General features: G+C 47.6%; 1 protein-coding gene across 2 annotated transcripts; it reads right to left on the reverse strand.

The window, feature by feature from the left end:
• Positions 1-1,647: 1,647 nt before the first annotated feature.
• Positions 1,648-20,139, reverse strand: det1 (DET1 partner of COP1 E3 ubiquitin ligase). Of its 2 annotated transcripts, none has more exons than XM_033050699.1 (5): positions 19,998-20,139; positions 16,217-17,333; positions 8,366-8,556; positions 7,412-7,603; positions 1,648-3,104 (listed from the first exon to the last, which is right to left on the reverse strand). In XM_033050699.1, exons 2-5 carry the CDS (start codon positions 17,300-17,302, stop codon positions 2,915-2,917), a joined length of 1,659 nt encoding a protein of 552 aa, XP_032906590.1. In that variant the 5' UTR covers positions 17,303-17,333; positions 19,998-20,139; the 3' UTR covers positions 1,648-2,914. The 2 variants fall into 2 exon arrangements, with proteins under 2 accessions (XP_032906590.1, XP_032906591.1); XM_033050700.1 differs by lacking the exon at positions 19,998-20,139 and adding an exon at positions 18,450-18,464.
• Between the last annotated feature and the right edge of the window lie 3,469 nt (positions 20,140-23,608).

Genomic DNA, 23,608 nt, shown 5'->3' on the forward strand with positions numbered 1-23,608 from the left:
AAGAGTCGTAGCATCTTTCAGGTCGCCGCTGAATTTTCAACATGTTGAAAATTTCGGCAACCTATCAAGGGTGCCAGCAATCGCCTGTAAAGGTCGCGTAAGTGGGACAGGCCCTTTACTGAGCTCTCAATCTTCTCTCCTGTTTCGCAAAGACTAAATACAGTAAACCCTCGCTTTAACAACCCCCTTATAACAGATGTTGGATATGGCAGATGGGCTGCTGACCCATCCCCGGCGACTCTGCGGCACAAGGACGGAAGCCGAGATTCCTTCCTAAACCCCCCTCCTCCTGTTCCTTCTCCCCTGAAATCACAGACATGCTCCACCTCGAAAGTGGCAGCATGTGATAGTGGAGGGAGCCCCATGGTGGCCAAGGGGACACACTGAAAGAGAGTGCAGGAGCAACTCAGCCGACTGAATCAGTCTGAGGAAGGGTCCCAGTCACCTGTCCATGTTCTCCAGAGAATCTTCATAAGTTCATGCCACTGGAGTAGAATTAGGCCATTCAGCCCATCAAGTACTCTGCCATTCAATCATGGCTGATCTATCTTTCTCTCTCAACCCCATTCTCCTGCCTTCTCCCCATAACCCCGGTAACCATGCCGACCATCGACCACCCGTTCGCTCTCGTTCCACGTTATCCCACCTGCACACGTGGGGCAATTTTATACAGGTCAATTAACTTACAATTTTGCACGTCTTTGGGTTGTGGGAGGAAACTGGAGCACCCAGAGCAAACACACAAAGTCACAGATAGAACACAGATAGCACCCAAGGTCAAGATCACAGACAGCACCCGAGGTAAAGATGGAACCGGGGTCTTGACACTGAGGCAGTGGCTCTACCAGCTGCGCCACTGTGTCACATTTTGGTAGCAGGAATGAGCATATCAAGGGATAGAAACACACAGAGTGTTGTGGTAACTCATAGAGTCAGGCAACATCTCTGGAGAACATGGATAGGCAGCGTTTTAGGCTGGGACACTTCTTCATACTGATTGTATAGGGAGAGGGGGGGGGGGTGGAGTAAGGTGGAAGAGAGATGTGGGCGAGACAAAGTCTGGCAAGTGATGGGCAGATCAAGGAAGTGCAGGTGTTTACAAAAAGAGTCCCAATAGAACCTGACCCACTGAATTACTCCAGCACTTTGTGTCCTTTCGGTGGGTGAAGAAGGGCTCGCTGGTGCACCTTGCGAGCTGGGAGTGGCGTCGGAAGCCGGGGTCTAACGTACCAGGGAGACAGTGGGAGTCAGGGACGGGCCTGTGGGTCATTCCATTCACATTCAGTTTAAATTTCATATTTGTTTTATTTCCGTTTCTGGCACTCCGTGGTGCATCAGACACACAGGAGGGGTGCCATTAGTGGGCCAGGGGTGTATAGTTGTTTCATTATCACACGACCTGTTCGACCAGAAATACGGATAATCCAGAAAGGCTCTGGAACGGCGGGTGCCGGAAAATCAGTGTTCAACCTGTGTCATAAATAGTGAACGAACAGTTAACCTGCTTCAGCAAAATTGAAAAGGCGTTTTGTTGCAGCATCAGAAACTTTAGAGAGGAACAAGCTATTATGTTCCATCACAATAATTAATCCAGAAAATCTCCAGCATAGATGAATAGAGTTAAAATAAATGAGCAGGTAATCAAACACCATTCTGCAAAAATTTTATTGACCAATGTGATGTCCTTAAGTATAAAGGTGTTTATAAAATGTAGCATTCAGATGAAAACGAGTTGAAAGTCATTTGTAAAATTAGAAATTCATCATACAATAATTCTTGCATACAGGAGGGGAATGCAAACCTGGTTCCATGGTAGCAGAACACTTCCATGTGAAATTAAATGTGGTACAATAAATTCACAACACTGGTGAAATTAAAAGAAAACTGATGCCCAGAAATTCCTCGCCAGTCATAAGACCAACCTCAGTCGGAGCAGAGTACAAGACTGAGATACGGCCAGAGATGCTATTTAGCAATCGCAACCAACAATACATTTCTAGGCAACAGGACCTTCAATTGGACAGAGCTGGTACATTATATCCAGTTTCAATTTAAAAAAGGTCATTTCACAGGAACACAAATAAACCTACAGCTACAGAAAACAAAACAGGTCAATATTTTGGAGAGAATCCACCTAATTACTCCAAGCTTCCAGAGGAAGGCTTTAATACCATTTTCTGTATTCCCCAGGCTTTTGAACTGCTACATACTTCCATCAATTTCTGATTTTATTATTAATAATATTAGCAATTCCAGATTCTCACCACCCTGTCCACAGTAAGACTCATCCATCCTTGGTTCCCAGTTTAAAATGGGACTTCACTTCCGCCAAATGGTAAAACAATGAACCACGTTTTATTGCACCGACTCCATCGATTCCCAAGCTGGTAGTGTGTAGGGAGGAACTGTAGATGCTGGTTTAAACCGAAGAGAGACACAAAATGCTGGAGTAACTCAGCGGGACAGGCAACCTCTCTGGAGAGAAGGAATGGGTGATGTTTCGGGTCGAGAAGAAGGGTCTCCACCTGAAACGTCACCCATTCCTGCTCTTCAGAGAGGCTGCCTGTCCCGCTGTGTTACTCCAGCATTTCGTGTCTATCCCAAGCTGGTAGTGAACTGTTCGATTGCCGGGTCTGCCGTCATTTGAGCAATGAACTGAAAATAAATGATAGTTGCACAATATCGGGGACCAGCGCTCCAGAGATGCCACTGTCAAGAGGTTTACCTTTTCCACTGACTTGGTCATCCACTTTCCTGGCCGCTCAGCGGATTGGGTGTGAAAGACGAGTTAGAATACTGAATCTAAGGTTGTTGCCTTCCACTACGCTTCTTCCAAGTTCTACCTTTGGTGGTTCCAGACTCTCGTTTAGATCTCCTCCTGACACACCCTAATGATGTGGGCCCAACACCATCTTCACACGCACGTGTGACGCATGTGAAAACTGACCACGTACTCCGCATTGGTCCTCTGTACTGAAATGGCAAATGGTTCGAAAGGATGAAAGGTGAAAGCCACGAGGCGCCGCACCGTGTGATTAACAGGCCGACCTAGCAGCCCTGCTTGGATTTTGAACTTCAGTAGGCCCGAGTCCCGAGCATAAAATCTAAAAAAAACAAGAAACACAGATTAGTTTGTGTAGAAAGGAACTGCAGATGCGGTTTTTGACCAAAGATAGACGGCACGGTGGCGCAACGGTTGAGCTGCTGCCTTACGGCGCCAGAGACGCGGGTTCGATCCTGACTACGGGTGCTGTCTATATAGAGATTATACGTCCTCCCCGTGACCTGCGTGGGTTTTCCCCGGGTGCTCCGGTCTCCTCCCACACTACAAAGACGTGCAGGTTTGTAGGTTAATTCAAGACAGAGTTAGATTTAGCTCTTAGGGCTAATGGAATCAAGGGATATAGGGAAAAAGCAGGAACGGGGTATTGATTTTGGGTGATCAGCCATGATCATATTGAATGGCGGTGCTGGCTCGAAGGGCCGAATGGCCTACTCCTGCACCTATATTCTAATTGACTTTGGTAAGGATTGTCAATTGGCCCTTGTATGTCGGGTAGTGCTAGTGTACGGGTAATTGCTTGTTGGTGTGGACTCGGAGGGCCGAAGGGCCTGTTTCTGCGCTGTTTCTCTAAACTAATCTAAAATAGACACAAAATGGTGGGGTAACTCAGTGGGACCGGCAGCATCTCTGGAGAAAAGGAACTGGTGGCATTTCGGGTCAGAACCCTTCTTCAGATTGAAAGATAAAGGTTGGGGTGTGAGGAAAACTTGAGGTGAGAAACTCCCACAAGTCAGCAGCATAAAATCTGAACTGTTATAGTCAAGAGGTCCCTCACAAATGAGCGGTGGGCAAGTGAGGGGATAGGTTCTGAAGTATTAAGATAATTAATTGCATCGACCAGAAGATTCTGGTATCTTCTCCTGGTCTGTGCCAAATTTATTTACTTGAGTATTTACAGTTTCTACCTCCACGCAGGGTTAGAGAGCCCCTGAAATGTTGCTATTGTATCTGCCTCCACTACATCCCCTGGCAGCAACATGTGTGAAATTAAAGCACAGTTTCATTATCTAGAAACTGTAAACCACGAGCAGATCAGCAACTGCAGAACCAGATTACTTTACTTTCTGATAGTCAAGTATCAAGTATATCTTTATTGTCATTTTCCTGAGTACTCACATACCCAGAGAAAACAAAAAAACGTTGCTCAACCAGTGTCCATTCAGTGTGCAGTAAAAAATAAATAGAAATAAAAATACATATATCATGAACAAATTAAACACTCTACGCTCTACTAAACATCAACAGGCGTTCCGATCGGCAGCTGCTGCAGTGTGTCCAGGTTGGTGGTTGGTGCGCGATACTTTGGCAGGGGGCAAAGTCCGTTTATCAGTCTTATAGCCTGCGGGAAGAAGCTGAGGAGCATCCTGCTGGTTTTGCAGCTAATGCTCCTGTACCTCTTCCCAGATGGCAGGATGGAGAATATGTGATGCGATGGGTGGTAGGGGTCTTTGATGATGGAGATGGCTCTGCTGATACATCTCTTCCTGTATATGTCCAGCAGGAAAGGGAGTGGAGCACCAATAATCCTGCTGGCGGTCTTCACAATCCTGTCTAGTTGGTGCCGTTCGTACGCCTTGCAGCTCCCGAACCAGGAAGTGATGCCGTAGGTTAATGTGCTCTCGATTGTCCCCCTATAAAAAGTTCGTAGGTGTGTAGTGGGGAGACCTGCTTTCCGTAGTCTTCGGAGAGGGTGTAGTCGCTGCTGGGCTCTCTTGACCAGTGCTGTGGTGTTGGTCGTGGACGTCAGGTCATCTGACAGGTGGAGTCCTAGGAACTTCACGCTGCTGACCCTTTCCACATCAGCTCCATCGATGTGCAGAGGTGTATGGTGTTGTTTTCTCGCCCTCCTGAAGTCAACCACCATCTCCTTAGTTTTTCCCACGTTGAGAATGAGGTTGTGGGATTTGCACCATCCTGTGAGCAGCTCCACCTCCATCCTGTACGCCGACTCATCATTGTCACTGATGAGACCCACCACTGTTGTGTCATCAGCGAACTTGTTGATGAAGTTGTTGTTGAGTCTAGCAGTACAGTTGTGTGTAAGCAGACTAAACAACAGGGGGCTTAGGACACAGCCTAGGGGCGAGCCAGTACTCACGGCTATGGTTTTTGATGTCCTACTGCCCACCCTGACTGTCTGCTGCCGTTGCGATAGAAAGTTCAGGACCCAGTTACATGTGCCAGCATCAACCCCCAATAGCTCCAACTTCTCCACCAGCTGCTGCAGAATGATTGTGTTAAAAGCAGAGCTGAAGTCTATGAAGAGGATCCTGGCATAAGTATTTTTAAAAGAGGGTCTGGGAGGGGAGGTTTTTCCACACAGAGTGACTGATAGCTGGAAAGTGCTGCCACAGCAGGTGGCGGTGGCAGATACAGGTACTACAGTCAAGAGTCATTTAGACTGGCACTTGAATGGGCAAGGCATGGAAGATATTGACCTAAAACAGACAAATGGGATTAGTGTCAATAATCAATAAGATTGGTGCGAACTTGGTGGGTCGAAGGGGCTGTTTCTACATTGTGCCACACTGTATAATTTGGCATTGGGTAGCAATCAGTGAATGTGTGCAAGGGGATAGGCACAAGGTACTACAACTATCCACTTGATGGAATTAAGTTAGTTAAAGCTAAAAGCATTCAATTAGGAAATATCATGGAAGCTGCTTGTTTACCCTGTGGGAGCGCCGGAGGGTGGACGAGGACACGCTGCCGAGAAAAGAAAGAAGGACCCAGAGCAGGGGAGGAGCCACCGAGAATGAAGTGCGACCATTGAGACGATGCGATATGACTTTATTTATCCCAGGAGGGAAATTGACATAAAAACACAAAATACATGAAATTAAAGTGACAGGTGGAAAGTATTGGGGATGTGCAAAGATTGGAATGGGGGGGGGGGGGGGGGGGGGGTGTCAGTATCAGTCCACCCACGACAGAAGGGGGAGGTTGTAGTTTGATAGCTACAGGGAAGAAGGATCTCCTGTGGCATTCTGTGGGGGGGGTGAGCTGTATTGTCCAGGATGCTCCGCAGTTTGAGGAGCATCCTCCCCTCCAAGACCACCTCCCATGAATCCAACTATGACCCCAGGACGGAGCCGGCCTTCCAGATGAGTTTGTTGATCCTACTGGCGTCCGTGGCCTTCGCCCCAGCACACGGCAGCGACGAAGTTGGCACTGGCTACCACCGATTGGTAGAACATCTGCAGCATCTTACTGCGGACATTGATGGAGCAGAGCCTTCTCAAAAAATACAGCCGCTCTGGCCCATCTTGTACAGGGCCTCACCGTTCCTGAACCAGTCCAGTTTACTGTCCAGGTACACTACCAGGTATTTGTACTCCCTGCTAAACTGCACATCCACACCATTGATGGAAACAGGGGACAGGGGTGTTCCTCTACTCCTAAAGTCCACCACAAACTCGTTAGTCTTAGGTGTTGAGGTGCAGGTGATTCAGCCCACACCACTCAACAAAGTCGTTGACTTCACCTCTGTATTCAGCCCCCCCCCCTCACTGATGCTGCCCACAATTGCAGAGTCATCTGAAAACGTCTGCAGGTGGCAGGAGACGGAGTTATATCTGGAGTCCGAGGTGTAGATGGTGGACAGGAAGACGCCCTGTGTTGCTCACCACCATGTCCGAGACACAGTTCTGTAGCCTGACATTTGTGGAATTCCCCACCACAGAGGGCAGTGGAGGCCAAGTCACTGGATGGATTTAAGAGAGTTAGATCGAGCTCTAGGGCAGGGGTGGGGAACCTTTTCATGTTGGAAGGCCGCATTAAGTTAGCTGTAATCTAATAAGGCCGCATTCCAAGAAACTTCAATTAGATATAGGATTATTTTGTTGAATCTTCTTTTACTCTTTGGTATTTTAAATACGTTCATTTTAAGATTAAAATAAAAATAATAAAAGATGAACAAAAACATATTAATAAAAATAAAAGGATTTGTTCCACAAAATTTGGATTCATTCACTTAATGGCCTAGAAGGCCGCAGGTTCCCCACCCTCGCTCTAGGGGCTAGTGGAATCAAGAGATATGGGGAGAAGGCAGGCACGGGTTATTGATTGGGGACGATCAGCCATGAATGGCGGTGCGGGCTCGAAGGGCCGAATGGCCTCCTCCTGCACTTATTTTCTATGTTTCTATACCGTGGTCGTCCAGTCAGGTAGTTTGTGTTCCAGGACACTAATGGATCTTTGTCAGTTTGTTCGCTGACAGTACAGCTGTGATTGAACACCTTGTGACTTTGTGGGTGCCCTGCACATGGCGACTCTTTACGTACTTTGCAAATCAAAGAGTTTCGCTGTGACATGTCACATTAGAAAATAAAGTATCAATGACGTTACCTGATGGGGTGATCCCCGCAAGTCTTTGGCCGCTCCATTACTGAGACCCACTTGTCATCGTAGCTAAAGAGGGAGAGATCAAGGTATGGGCTGCTGCTGTACGACTGTGCACTGATGGGGAGCTGCCCAAGCAGTCGCCTCACTGCCTCAGTGTGACCCCCGTATTTGGCATTCACAATAGTGTCTTTAAACCTGAAATAAAGGAAAGGTTTGACAGATTGGAATCGGGACTGCAGTTTGAACAAAGTCTGCTGTGGGTGATGAACTTTGCCGTTCCTCTCTGGCCTGGTTATACTGTATCTACATAGCACCAAACTCTGAAAGCATATGTGAGCTCTCTACAGTCGAGAAGCTTGCATGTTCTCAGGAACATCACTGGAAGCAAAATCCCAAGCAAGACTGCAGTTCACAGTAACAGCAAGAAATATGAATGGCGAGAATGAGAAAACCCCCCAGCTATTTTTACTTCAAATGGCCTCTTTAAACTAGAGAGATACAGCGTGGAAACAGGCCATTCGGCCCACTGAGTCCGCACTGACCAGCTATCACCCCGTACACTAAACCAACATGGTCACAGGGAGAACATACAAACTCCGTAAGGGCAGCACCCATGGTCAGGATCGAATCCGGGTCTCTGGTGCTGTAAGGCAGTTTCTTCCCCTCTGTTGTGTGGGAATGAACTACAGATGCTGTTTTAAACCAAAGCTAGACACAAAAAGCTGGAAGAAGTGACTAAGAATGGTCTGCACAACAGAGGGGAAGACGATGTTCCTGGCTCTGCGTGGGTAGTGAGCATTTTCAAGCTTCTGTTCCTTCTGCTGGATGGGAGCAGGGAGAAGGTGGAATGACTGGGTGGGATAAGTCTTTGATTCTGTTGGCTGCTTTCCCTTTAGCCAAAAGCGACTGAGAGTGAAATGGAAGATAACTATTTGGGATGATGGAGGAACCACTCACCTTCGCTGGATCTGCCTGGCAAAGTTATTGCTGGATGCAGAGCAGGGAAACTGGACTGCTTCACTGTGCAGGGTGGCATTTCGATAGAGGTCACAGAAATTCTCAAACAGTTGTAAAAGCTCGTCGCAAGTATTCTCAAACACAGCCAGGACCCGAGTGGTAACCATGTTATAAACAACAAAGAACGACGGCTGCAGAGGAAAGAACGGACAAGAGGAGAAGATTAGCCTGAGGTACTAATTTCATGCATATTCACACATCCAACATTAATAAAGGCCACAAAGTCCCAGTGTAACTAAGGGAGGTCACGCTGCATCTCTGGAGAACATGGGTAAGTGAGCCAAGTATTTTGAAAATACTACAATAGGGAACAAGATAATGGTGGTCATCTGAAAATTAATGTGGGACATGGACAAGTAGAGCGTAGGGCAAGCCCTTCAGCCCACAATTCCTGTGCTCCATATGATGGCAAGTTACACTAATCTCCTCTGCCTGCATGTGACCCTTAACAAGACAGTAATGAGTGTTTTGGACAGAGCGGGGGCTTGCAAATAAGTAACAGAACAGCACAACCCCAAAGTGACAAAAACACTTCCATTTACAGTGCATTCAGAAAGTATTCAGACCCATTCACTTTTTCCACATTTTGTTATGTTACAGCCTTATTTTTAAATGGATTCAATTCATTTTTAAAAAAATATATCTCGAGTTATTTATGAAAATGTTCACAAATCCGATAAAACTGAAAATAAACAAGATGGTCTCGCAGATTACATCACTATGGATCTGCTGCACGCGGCTTGCACTGTGTTCCACGCGCTGTGAGAGACATCACCCCCCTCCGCCGAACTCGCAGTCCTTTGGTTGCCGCCCCCCCTTGCTGCTACCCGTTCCCCCCCACCTCCTCTCCCCCATCTCCTCTCCCAAGCTGCTCCTCTCCCCCCCTCCCTCTCTCTCGGTCTTCCCCTCTCTCTCGCTGCCCTGTCTCTCTGCCCTCTCTCTCTACCACCCTCCCTCTTCCTCTCTAGACACGCCTGCGAGTAGGGGGCTATGCGTAAGTGGATAGGGTGGGGGGTTAACAGTCTGTGGTTGGGGTGAGAGCAGTCCTTGATGATGCTGCGCGTCCTTCGCAGACATCGCTTGCTCTGGACAGACTCAATGGAGGGGAGTGAGGAACCGGTGATGCGTTGGGCAGTTTTCACCACCCTCTGCCGTGCTTTCCGGTCGGAGACAGAGCAGTTGCCATACCATACTGTGATACAGTTAGTAAGGATGCTCTCGATGGCGCAGCGGTAGAAGTTCACCAGAATCTGAGGAGACAGATGGACCTTCTTTAGTCTCCTCAGGAAGAAGAGACGCTGGTGAGCCTTCTTGATCATTGTTGAGGTATTGTGGGTCCAAGAGAGGTCATCGGAAATGTTGACCCCCAGAAACCTGAAGCTGGAAACACGCTCCACCTCCGTCCCATTAATATGGATGGGGGTGTGCGTGCCACCCCTAGACCTTCTGTAGTCCACAATGAGCTCCTTGGTCTTCTTGAAGTTAAGGGCCAGGATGTTGTCAGCGCACCATGCTGTTAGGAGCTGGACCCTCACCCTATAGGCCGACTCATTGTTGTCGCTGATGAGGCCAATCACCGTTGTATCATCTGCATACTCGATGATGGTGGTAGTACCATGTACAGGTGTGCAGTCGTAGGTGACGAGGGAGTAGAGAGGGCTCAGCACACAGCCCTGTGGAACGCCGGTGTTCAGGGTGAGGGTTGAAGAGGTGTAGTTGTCTAACCTAACAGACTAGGGACTAGTATCCATTTGCAGAGGGAGGGGTCGATGCCCAGGTCGATGAGTTTAGTGATCAGTTTGGAGGGGATAATGGTGTTAAATGCTGAGCTATAGTCGATGAACAGCATTCTCACGTAGGTGTCTCTGTTGTCGAGGTGGGGGAGGGCGGGAGAGAGGCTTGTATAGAATGGATGTGGAGAGGATGCTTCCAATCGTGGTAGAGTCTAGGCCTAGAGGTCATAGCCTCAGAATTAAAGGAATTTTAGGAAGGATGAGGATAAATTTCTTTTGTCAGAGGGTGGTGAATCTGTGGAATTCTTTGCAACAGAAGGCTGTGGAGGCCGTCAGTGGATATTTCTAATGCAGAGAGATATATTCTTGATTAATACAGGTGTCAGAGGTTATGGGGAGAAGACAGAGGAATGGGGTTAGGAGGGAGAGATAGATCAGCCATAATTAAATGCCGGAGTAGACTTGATGGGCCAAATGGCCTAATTCTACTCCTATCCCTTATGACTACCAAGTGATAAATATCTCTGGGACACAAAACTAATAACTACATTGTTCTTTAAAATGTTGCTATGGATCTTTCTTTACATCACCCAAGGGTTCAGATGCATTCAGATTGATTGAAGATATTGTCCTCTAGACAATACCTGCATCAGTTCAGCACTACCGTACAGGCTAGTTTTCAGTGCTCAGGAGTGTAAGGATTCACTTCACCACACCAGGTTGGTGACAGACAGGCAGCGTGTGATGACAGTTCCAGCAAGCGGTAAATTGCTAGATTAACAGTTAATGTCAGAAATGAATATCATATGAAGACCATCAGCCACAAAATGTTTTGAAGGAAAAGCCTACGCTCCGACGTAAATTAAACTTGACAACTGTGAGAGCCCTGCATGTTGATTTGACCCTTCAAGTACAATTCATGATAGTGCCATAGAGAGATAAAGTCATGATAGTGCCATAGAGAGATAAAGCATGGAAGTAAGCCCTTTTGCCCATCGTGTCTATGCCAGCCAGTAATCACCCGTTTACACAATGTTCAAGAAGGAACTGCAGATGCTGGAAAATCGAAGGTAGACAAAATTGCTGGAGAAACTCAGCGGGTGCGGCAGCATCTATGGAACGAAGGAAATAGGCAACGTTTCGGGCCGAAACCCTTCTTCAGACTTTGTCTACCCGTTTACACAAATCCTACATTCTTACTTTTATTATTCTTCCCACATCCTCATTTATTTCTACCAGATTCCGTCACTCACCTACACGTTAATTGCATGATAAAGCACAGACCAGATCCTTTGGCCCAACAAGTCCATGCTGGCCATCGATCACCCTGTTCACACTATTCCTATGCCATTCCACTTTCTCATCAACTCCCCAGAGGCAATTTACAGAGGCCAATTAACCAACAAACCCGCATGTCTTTGGGATGTGGGAGGAAACCGGAGTAACGGAAGAAATCCATGTGGTCACAGGGAAAACGAGCAAACGGCACACACAGCACCGAAAATTTGGGATGGAACCCGGGTCTCTGGCACTGAGAGGCAGCGGTTCAATCAGGTGTATCACTGTGCTGAGTTGTTAGGGGCAACTTGCAGTGACCAATTAACCTACCAACCGGAACATCATTGGGACATGGACAAAACAAGAGCATCCAGAAGAAACCCAGGTGGTGATAGGAGCACGTGCAATCTCTGCAGACAACGCCCAGGGTCTGGACCAAACTCTGCCTCTGGAGCTCTACCCACTGCACCACACTGCCAACCAACTAGGACGTTCCCAATCTGATTCAGGGAAAGATAACATCTAAAGAAACAAAGCTAGTCATTCCTCCATTAGACTTTGACTGAGCTACACAGCTCCTCCAGCACTTTATGCCTGCCTTTAAGAATTACACATGAAAAATAGCTTTCTGTATCAATTGGAGGAGCATTTGTCTGAATGATTCTGAATATTTAACTACAAGGGTATTTACACTGGTAAACATTGAGTAAAGAACCATGTGCCTGAGGAAAACATCCCAAAGAATCTCAAGGGAAGTGCTGTTGAACCATAATCATAACTGGCACCAAGCCACATAAGGAGATGTTAAAGGTAAAAAAGAGCATAATTGAAGATCTACGTTTTAAGATGCGTTTTAAATGTGAAGAGAAGGAGAAAGGTGGTAGAGATTGGAATTCCAGCGTTTAAGACTTGGCAGCTGAGAATATGATTCCCAAAGTTGGAACAAAATCGTACCCCATAATTATAACAGTGTTGCTATCACAGAGGAATACAGGCCGAGTGTAGAATGTAGAGGGACAGAGGCAATTCTATGCAGAGATTTTAATTCAAGATCATAGAAGTTGTTACAGCAGGCAAGCTGTATTTTATAGATAGGAAATGTTTCTATTTCTATTTGTTTAAAAACAATTCTTTCCGAATCTCCGTAATTTGTCAATTGGAACAAGACATGTCATTATTGATCGACTGATTGAAAGATACAGCCCACCAGTGCACGCCGACCATTGATCACACATTCACACTAGTTCCCCGTTATCCTACTTTTTTATCCACTCCCTCTACACTACGGACACTTTAGAGGCCAATTAACCGACAAACCTGCAAGTCTTTGGGATGTGGGAGGAAACCGGAGCACCCGGAAGAAACCCATGCAGTCACAGGGAGAACGTGCAAACTCCACACACAGACAGCAGCCGAGGTCAGGCTCAAACCTGGCAGCTGCTCGACCAGCTGTGCCACCTATTTGTTTAAAAACTATTTGCTTCCGATTGGATAACTTGCAGATTGTACCAAATAATATCGTTAGATGATAATTTTGCAGCTGATAGTACATGATCGATGAACTCTGGAAAGTATTTTCAGAGGAAGTTTATTCCTTTCAGAGTTCTGGGCATATTCTGGGCTGTGGATGATCAGCCATGATCACATTGAATGGCGGTGCTGGCTCGAAGGGCCGAATGGCCTACTCCTACACCTATTTTCTAAGTATCATATCCACTGGAGATCTCTTGCTACTCAGTCGTTGAGTCTGGTTGAGGGAAAATGCAAAAGCCTGCTTATGATTGCTGACTCCTTCCTCTCACTTCCATCGACTGGCACATCTGTTCTTCCACTAAACCACAACAGTTATGTACTGACCAGCTGATCAATTCGAATGTACCTCACTTTTGAACAAAATCTTATTATAAATGTAATACAGTGCCCTCCATAATGTTTGGGACAAAGTCCCAGCATTTATTTATTTGCCTCTGTACTCCACAATTTTGAGATTTGTAATAGAAAAAAAATCACATGGGGTTAAAGTGCATATTGTCAGATTTCAATAAAGGCCATTTTTATACATTTTGGTTTCACCATGTAGAAATTACAGCAGTGTTTATATATAGTCCCCCCATTTCAGGGCACCATAATGTTTGGGACAGAGCAATGTCATGTAAATGAAAGTAGTCATGTTTAGTATTTTGTTGCATATCCTTTGCATGCAATGACTGCTTGAAGTCTGCGATTCATGGACATCACCAGTTGCTAGGTGGCTTCTCTGGTGATGCTCTGCCAGGCCTATATTGCAGCCATCTTTAGCTTATGCTTGTTTTGGGGGCTAGTCTCCTTCAGTTTTCTCTTCAGCATATAAAAGGCATGCTCAATTGGGATCAGATCAGGTGATTAGCCACAAGAATGGACCATTTTTTACCTCTGATAAACTCCTTTGTTGCTTTAGCAGTATGTTTGGGATCATTGCCCTGCTGTAGAATGAACCGCCGGCCAATGAGTTTTGAGGCATTTGTTTGAATTTGAGCAGATAAAGATGTGTCTATACACTTCAGAATTCATTATGCTACTACCATCAGCAGTTTTATCATCAATGAAGATAAGTGAGCCAGTACCTTCAGCAGCCATACATGCCCAGGCCATAACACCCCCACCACCGTGTTTCACAGATGAGGTGGTATGCTTTGGATCTTGGGCAGTTCCTTCTCTCTTCCATACCTTGCTCTTGCCATCATTCTGATATAAGTTAATCTTTGTCTCATCTGTCCACCTTTTCTAGAACTGTAGTTGCTCTTTTAAGTACTTCTTGGCAAACTGTTAACCCGGCCATCCTATTTTTGCGGCTAACCAGTGGTTTGTATCTTGCAGTAGCCTCTATATTTCTGTTTATGAATATTTCTGCGGACAGTGGTCACTGACAAATACACACCTGAAGAGTGTTTCAGATCTGTCGGACAGGTGTTTGGGGATTTTTATTTATTTATAGAGAGAATGCTCCTGTCATCAGCTGTGGAGGTCTTCCTTGGCCTGCCAGTCCCTTTGCGATTAGTAAGCTCACCAGTGCTCTCTTTCTTCTTAATGATGTTCCAAACAGTTGATTTTGGTAAGCCTAAGGTTTGACTGATTTCTATAACAGTTATATTCTTGTTTCTCATTCTCATAATGGCTTCTTTGTTTTGACTTTCATTTGCACAACTTTGGTCCTCATGTTGATAAACAGCAATAAAACTGTCCAAAGGTGATGGAAAGACTAGGTACTGTGAACTCTCTTATACCTGCATTAAGGAGGCAATTAGACAATAGACAATAGGTGCAGGAGTAGGCCATTCGAGCCAGCACCGCCATTCAATATGATCATGGCTGATCATCCACAATCAGTACCCCGTTCCTGCCTTCTCCCCATATCTGCTATCTTTAAGAGCTCTATCTAACTCTCTCTTGAAAGCATCTGGAGAATTGGCCTCCACTGCCTTCTGAGGCAGAGAATTCCACCGATTCACAACCCTCAGTGTGAAAAAGTTGTTTCTCATCTCCGTTCTAAATGGCTTACCCTTTATTCTTAAACTGTGATCCCTGGTTCTGGACTTCCCCAACATGGGGAACATGTTTCCTGCTTTTAGCGTGTCCAAACCCGTAATAATCTTACATGTTTCAATAAGATGACCTCTCATCCTTCTAAATTCCAGAGTATACAAGCCCAGCCGCTCCATTCTATCAACATATGACAGTCCTGTCATCCCAGGCATTAACCTCATGTACCTATGCTGTACTCCCTCAATAGCAAGAATTAAACACACCTGAGCAATTACAAACACCTGTGAAGCCATGTGTCCCAAACATTGTGGTGCCCTGAAATGGGGGGACTATGTATAAACACAGCTGTAATTTATACACATGGTGAAACCAAAATGTATAAAAATGGCCTTTAATAAAATCTGACAATGTGCACTTTAACCACATGTGATTTTTTTTCTATTGCAAATCTCAAATTGTGGAGTACAAAGGCAAATAAATAAATGACAGGTCTTTGTCCCAAACATTGTGGAGGGCACAGTAACCTCTGACAGAAGCCATTGGGATATTGTTGAAAAACCAGAACAGAATTCTAACGTTAAGTCATGGACTACAAGATGTCCCCACAGACCAACACTGCCAAACCAGCACATTTCCTAATGCACCTGAGGAGGACATCCTTGCAAAGGACAAAATGGTCTTCGAAGCCAGCGATGGCCATCATTCCCTGCTCCCTGGCAAATGCTTCACCATAAAACCTTATTCCTGTTGTGGTACTTCACATGATCAGCATCAAACAATTCGACATGGCCTCCACGGGGAGTAGTGGAGGCAACATTTAAAAGACATCCAGATACATGGATAGGAAGTTTCAGGAATATGTTCCTAACGCAGGCAAATGGGACCAGTTTAGATGGGTCATCTTGGTCGGCATGGATGAGATGGGCTGGATAGGACAGGTTTGGAGGGATATGGGCCAAACGCAGACAGGTGTGCTAGTGTAGATGGGACATGTTGGCCGGCGTGGGCAAGTTTGGTCGAAGAGCCTGTTTCCACACACAAAGACTATATGACTGAAAAACCTGTTTGTGTGCTCTATCTCGCTGTAACAAAAGGTTTAGAGGGATATGGGCCAAATGCAGGCAAATGGGACAATGCGAAGAAAGTGCATCTTGGCCGAGTTTGGCCCCGGGCCTGTTTAGCTGTACGTCCCACTGTTGGTTTGGGTGGAAGGGGAGAGACTGCACAGTGCGGGAGGTGGTAACCAGTTGGCCAGTACCTGAGAAGGGTCCGTGACCCGGAGTGTCACCACGTCCTCGCTTGTGTACTTGATCAGGAGATGGTTCTCATCCAGAAGCTGCATCTTCCACATGCGCAGCTGCTGCAGCTGATCGAAGTACTGGAAGAAGCGGCGCTTGGCCGCGGCGCTGCCGTCGTGCTCCGCTCTCTGCCATAGGTACACTAGCAGCCGGTGCTTCAGCGAGTTCAGCGTCTTCTCCTTGAAGGGCCGCGAGGTGGCATTCTGCGCGTCGCCCTGCACCTCAGGGTACACCGCGGAGATGGTGAGGAGGTCATCTTCATAGCAGAACCGCCCGATGGTGCGAACATCAATGAAGGTCCCCTCGGGTGTGACCTGAAACACGTGGATGGTCTGATGCTGCACAGAGAGAACGGCCAGGATGTTCTTATACAGGTAAAGCCCTTGGTTGTGCGAGAGAATGATCTTGTCACACTTGAATGATCGTGTATCGCAGAGGCTCCCTGTGTGCAGATCAATGATGTGCAGGGAGTAATCTTCCAGAGGAGAGCGAGGGTTCGGCGTGACCGACTCATTGTTTCGATAAACCTCGAAGAAGAGAGGATGGGGCTCCTCAGGGAGGTAGGCGGCCGATCCAACGATGACGTACCGGCAGTCGTCGGTGAACAGACTGCACTCGCGGTTTAGGTGCTCCCCGTTCGACGCCACGCTGGTGACGTGCAGCAGCACGAAGAAGCGCTCGAAGAGCTTGCCGCGGACGTTGACCGACTGCAGGTCGCCGCTGCCGTTCAGCATGATCTCCCCATCGTGCCCCTGCAGGAGGTCCTCGGCAGCCTGGCAGCCCTGGTACTCGTAGATCTCCAGCGAGGTCTGGTCCAGGGAGAAGGCAATGAAGTAGCGTCCATCAGGGGAGAACTTGCGCAGGAAGCAGGGGGGCTTTTCCACGTTGACCACGGTGAAGTTGGGGAAGACGTTCTGGTGCAAGCATCGCACCATGTACCAGTGGGCACCTGGCCTGCCCGAGTGCATGCGCCGCCGCTCCAGCCGGTAAACCACATTCTGGTTCTCAATCCGACGAGGCTTGATGGTCGGGTCATCATCATCCATTCTCAGCCATCACCACACGTTGTCTCTGCAGCTGGACAGGGAGACGGGGTGGCAAAGTCAACAATGCTCACAGAGTGACTAAAACAACAGCATTACAAGCTACATGCTCAAGTGAATAATTGTCACCTAAGTGGAAACAAGGAACTGCAGACACTGGCTTACAAAATGAAACACCATGCTAGAATCACTCAGTGGGTCAGGCAGCATCTTTGGAGAACATTAAGAGGTGACGTTTCAGGTCAGGACCCTTCCTCAGTTAGAAGACAGGTCCCAACCCGAAACGTCACCTAGCCATGTTCTCCAGGGATGCTGCCTGACCCGCTCAGTTACTCCAGCACTTTGTGTCTTTAATGGTCATAATCATGATTGGCCAACAAACTTTTATGTGGCATCCAATCAATTATAAATATACTAGATCCAACCTCTCCTGATAGCTGAAACCCTCTAATAAAAGCAGCTGTCTGGTAAACCTGCACCCTTAGAGACAATAGAGCATGTCATTGTACATTGTGAGAGGTATGAGGAGGAGAGAGGACGGATGAGTGAGCAGTTCAGAAAAGAAAGAGTACAATTTGATTTGGTAGATATTTTGCAAGGGAGTTCATATAAGTGCTATCAAATCCTGTTGCTTTTTCTTAGGGTAACCAATTTGTTCGGAAGGATATAGGTTATTAGTATATGTAATGGTGTTGTTTGATCCACACTCCGTGCCAGTTGGTGGCGGTAATGCACCAAAAAAGTTGTTTGCCAACCGCCAAAAAACACTACATAGAAGAAGAAGAACCTGCACCCTTTCCAAAGCCTCCATATCATTCCTGCAATAGGGGTGACCAGAACCGCATACAATACTCCAAATGCAGCCTAAACCAAGGTCCAACAAACTGCATCATGACTTCCTGACTCTTTACTCAATGCCCCAACCTACGAAGGTAAGCATACCATTTGCCTTCTTTAGCACTCTATCTACTAGTGTTGCCACTTACAAGGGTTGTGGACTTGGACCCCAAGATCCCTTTAGATTTTAGAGATACAGTGTGGAAACAGGCCCTTCGGCCCACTGAGTCTATGCTGACCAATCACCCATACACGATCTACCCTATACACTAGCGACATTTTACAATTTGGAGATGCCAATAAACCTTCAAACCTGTGTAGGAAAGAACTGCAGATGCTGGTTTAAAGTCAAAGATAGACACAAAATGCAGGAGTAACTCAGCAGAACAGGCAGCATCTCTGGAAGAAGGAATGAAACGTCACCCATTACTTCTCTCCAGAGATGCTGCCTGCCCCGCTGAGTTACTCCAGCACTTTGTGTCCATCTGCAACCTGGAAAACCTGTATGTGTTAGGAGTGTGGGAGGAAACCGAAGCACCCAGAAAAAATCCACGCAGTCAAGGAGAACGTACAAACTCCATACAGACAACACCCGTAGTCAGGAACCAACCCGGGTCTCTGGCGCTGCAAGGCAGCAACTCTACCGCTGCGCCACCGTGCATCAATGTTGTATGGGGTCATGCCATTAACTGGATACTTTTTACATTTTACCTCCCACAGTGCATCATCTCTCATATGCCCATCTGCCATCTCTGTAGCTGATCTATAACCCGCTGTATACTTTGACAGTCTACTTCACGGAAGATGGACACAAACGATGGACTAACTCAGTGGCTCAGGCAGCATCTCTGGGGAAAAGAACGAGGTGACGTTTCGGGTCGAGACCCTTCTTCATACCTACAACGTCACCTAGTCCTTTTCTCCAGAGATACTGTCTGGCCCACTCAGTTACTCTAGCATTTTATGTCTATTTTCAGTGTAAACCAGCATCAAATAGTTTCTTCTTACAACCTTCCTCACAGTCCTGTTATCATGAGTCTGTGACCCCTGTGTCCAGACCCTCAATAGGGGAACCTCCGCCATCTCCCCCCACAATAACTGTGTGCTTTTTCACAGAGATTGCAGAAGCCTGGCATAGGGCAGAGAGCAGTCCTGGACACGTCCATGTGCCCTCAAGTAACAGAGACCCGCACCCCGGCCCACAGACCCGCACCCCTGACCCCAGATCCGCACCCCTGACCCCAGACCCGCACCCCTGCCCACAGACCCGCACCCCGGCCCACAGACCCGCACCCAGGCCCACAGACCCGCACCCCTGACCCCAGACCCGCACCCCGGCCCACAGACCCGCACCCCGGCCCACAGACCCGCACCCCTGACCCCAGACCCGCACCCCGGCCCCCAGACCCGCACCCCGGCCCACAGACCCGCACCCCTGACCCCAGACCCGCACCCCGGCCCCCAGACCCGCACCCCTGACCCGCACCCCGGCCCACAGACCCGCACCCCGGCCCACAGACCCGCACCCCTGACCCCAGACCCGCACCCCGGCCCCCAGACCCGCACCCCGGCCCACAGACCCGCACCCCTGACCCCAGACCCGCACCCCGGCCCCCAGACCCGCACCCCTGACCCGCACCCCGGCCCACAGACCCGCACCCCGGCCCACAGACCCGCACCCCTGACCCCAGACCCGCACCCCGGCCCCCAGACCCGCACCCCTGCCCCGCACCCCGGCCCACAGACCCGCACCCCGGCCCCCAGACCCGCACCCCGGCCCACAGACCCGCACCCCGGCCCCCAGACCCGGCCCACAGACCAGGCCCACAGACCCGCACCCCGGCCCCTACTCCACACTCACGGTCGGGCGGTGACCCGGCGCCGACGTTCCCGTTCCCGGCTCCGGCACTCAGCCGGAGGACCAGCGCCTATCCCACACTGCACCGCTCCCGGCTCCGGCTTCCAGCCGGAGGACCAGCGCCGATCCCACACTGCACCGCTGCCGGCGCTCAGCTGGAGGACCAGCGCCGATCCCACACTGTGCGTGCACTACTCCGGGCCGCCGGTAGAGGGGGCTCGTCCCAGGTTTCAGACTCAGCAGGAGATGGACACAAAGTGCTGGAGTTACTCAGCGGGTCAGGCAGCATCTGTGGAGAAAAAAGGAATGGGTGACCCTTCTTCAGACTGGGAGTCAGGGGAAAGGGAATCAAGAGTTGCAGACGGTTTGTAGAGAGATATAGAACAAATGAATGAAAGATACGCAAAAAGTAACGATGATAAAGGAAAGGTGGAGCTCACAATGGTCCATTGTTGGCTGTGGGGTGGGTGATAACGAGTTACACAGAAAATTAAACTCAACAGGACGACAGTGAAACTAGTACGACAACTAGAGTGGGGGAGGGACGGAGAGAGAGGGGATGCTGTTCCTCCAATTTGCATTTGGCCTCACTCTGACAATGGAGGAGGCCCAGGACAGAAAGGTCAGTGTGGGAATGGGAGGGGTTTAAAGTGTTTGGCAACTGGGAGATCACATAGGCCACACTCCAAAGATGTACAGGTTTGTAGATTAATTGGCTTTGGTAGAAATTGTAAATTGTCCCTCGTGGAGGATAGCACTAATGTACGGGGATCACTGGTCGGCACAGACTCGTTAGGCTGAAGGGCCTGTTTCCGCGCTGTATCACTAATCTACAAGTCACATACCCATCACCTCCACCCCCCCTTCCAGTGAGAGTGCCTTTCATACTCCTGGCTTCCCCACCTCCATAGCATGTGTGTTGTGATGACAATAGGATAGCATGCAACAAAAAGCTTTTAACTGTACCTGTACACATGACAATAATAAACTATACAAAACTATTGATTCTGCGAATGTGAGATGACAGAACTAGTGTGAATAGGTGACCAATGGTCAGCGCGTACACTCGATGGGCCAAAGGGCTTGTTTCTATGCTGTATCTCTGAACTAAACAATATATGTTTATTGTAAACAATTAATGTTTAATGTTTTATGTATCATTCTTAACTGTCACTGTATGTCATGTTGTCACGTGGGCGGAGCACCAAGGCAAATTCCTTGTATGTGAATACTTGACCAATAAACTTATTCATTCATTCATTCATTATACCGTAACATGAGAAATAGAAAGCAGTTCGGTTGCTGTTGCTGTTTACATATTCGGTTGTGTTTACATATTCTGTTTTGCTGCTACAAGTAAGAATTTAACTGTTCTATCTGGGACATGTGACAATAAAACACTCTTGACTCTTAACTAAGACATGTGCTTGCACTGGCAGTCAATTAGAACATGGCTGGTCTTGTACCAGTGACATTTCACTTCTCCACCACCATATCTCATGATGCCTCTACCATCCAGAAATCTACTAACCTTGGTTTCAAATACATTCAATGACTGATCCTCCACAATCTATCCAAAGGTTTACCATCCTCTTATTTAAGAAATTGTAGCTCATTTCAATTCTGAATTGCTTACCCTTCATTTTAAGACTGTGACCCCTATTTCTAGAATTGTTAGCCAAGGAAGCTTTGTCCCTGCACATACTTTGTGAAACTCACTGAAACCTTAGATCGGCACGGTGGCGCAGCAGTAGAGTTGCTGCTTTACAGCACCGGAGACCTGGGTTCAATCGTGACTACGGGTGCTGTCTGTACGGAGTTTGTACGTTCTCCCTGTGACCGCGTGGGTTTTCGCCTTGGTAAAATTGTAAATTGTTCCTAGTGTGTGTAGGATAGTGCTAGTGAACGGGGTGATCGCTGGTCGGCGTGGACTCATTGGGCCAAAGGGCCTGTTTCCGCACTGTATCTCTAAAGTAAACTACACTCTGTATGTTTCAGTGAGTCACCTCTGATTCTTTCAAACTGGGGAGGACAGATACCCACTCAATGTCACCTTATGAGCCATTATAAGACTGGTTAGGCCGCATTTGGAGTATTGCGGTTGCAGTTCTGGTCGCCCCATTGCAGGAAGAACGTGGGGGCTTTGGAGAGGGTGTAGAGGAGATTGACCATAATGATGCCTGGATTTAGGGGGTAGTAGCTACAGGGAGAGGTTGGACAAACATGGATTGTTTTCGCTGAAAAGACAAAAGTTGATCGGAGACCTGATAGAAGTACGTACAATTATGAAGGGCAAAGACAGGGTAGACAGTCAGAACCTTTTTCCCAGCATGGAAATATCAAATACTAGAGGGCTAACTTTAAAGTGAGAGGCAAACTTCAAAGGAGATGTGAGGGGCAAGTTTTTCACACAGAGGGTGGTGCGTGCCTGGAACGCACTGTTAGGGTGGGTAGTTGAAGCAGATACATTAGTGACAGTTAAGAGACTTTGGATAGGCATATAGATATGCAGGGAATGGAGAGATATGGGTTATGGGCAGGTAGATACGAGTTGGTCTTGGCATCATGTTTGGCACAGATGTTGTGGGCTGAGGGGCCTGTTCTTGTGCTGTACTGTTCTATGTTCTATCTGTCTTCTTGTACTCTAGATCCTCTTTCAATGAAGATCCAGCATATCATTCGCCCCCATTAGTCTGGAGAAGGGCCTGATACGAAACATCACCTATCCATGTTCCCCACAGATGCTGCCTGACCCGTTGAGTCATTGCAACACTTTTCGTGTAAACTAGCATCTGCAGTTCATAAGTTCTGGGAGCAGAATTAGGCCATTCGGCCCATCAAGTCCTCTTTGCCATTCAATCATGGCTGATCTATCTTTCCTTCTCAACCCCATTCTCCTGTCTTCTCCCCGTAACCCCTGACCCCCAGCCTTCTATGGCAATGAATTCCACAGATTCACCACCCTCTGACTAAAGAAATTCCTTCTCATTTCCTTCCTAAAAGAATGTCCTTTTACTCTGAGGCTATGCCCTCTCCACATCCACTCTATCCAGGCCTTTCACTATTCGGTAAGGTACCCCCTCATCCTTCTAAACTCCAGCGAGTACAAACCCAGTGCCGTCAAACACTCTTGCAGGCCTTTCACTATTCGGTAAGCTGCTGTGCAACAGTTCCTTGTTTCTACATCATTCACCTTTCCTATTGCCTTCTCCACTGGCGTTTTAGTTTTCAAGGACAAAAAGGCCCTTTCAAGGTCCATTTTAACATCAACATTTTCCAGCCTATTGTCATTTTGCAGATACTCCACATCTTTTGTACTGAAGTGGATAGCTTCATATTTTCCCACATTGTACTCCATCTGTCATATTGTCATATTGTCATCTCTCAGCTGATCCATTTCCCCGCAAAATCATCTTCAAGCCCTCACAGATATTCACGTCTCCATTTAATTTCATATTATTAATGAACTTGGAAATGTTATATAATAAATGATTATAAATGTCCCCCATAACAGTTCAAGCTTCAGGGCCCCATAAATGTAGGTTGGACACTGGGAGAAGGTATAAACTCCGTACAGACAGCACCCAAGGTCAGGATCGAACACGGATGTCTGG

Source organism: Amblyraja radiata, chromosome 34, assembly GCF_010909765.2.
Source record: "Amblyraja radiata isolate CabotCenter1 chromosome 34, sAmbRad1.1.pri, whole genome shotgun sequence".
In the NCBI taxonomy this organism is placed as follows: Eukaryota; Metazoa; Chordata; class Chondrichthyes; order Rajiformes; family Rajidae; genus Amblyraja; species Amblyraja radiata.

Excerpts from the sequence above, each read along its gene's own strand:
- det1 (XM_033050699.1), bottom strand. The coding sequence starts at position 17,302 with ATGGATGATGATGACCCGACCATCAAGCCTCGTCGGATTGAGAACCAG. Across the intron at positions 8,557-16,216 it reads GGGTCACGGACCCTTCTCAG|CCGTCGTTCTTTGTTGTTTA; the intron begins GTACTGGCCAAC and ends TTTCCTCTGCAG. Across the intron at positions 7,604-8,365 it reads GCCAGGCAGATCCAGCGAAG|GTTTAAAGACACTATTGTGA; the intron begins GTGAGTGGTTCC and ends CCTTTATTTCAG.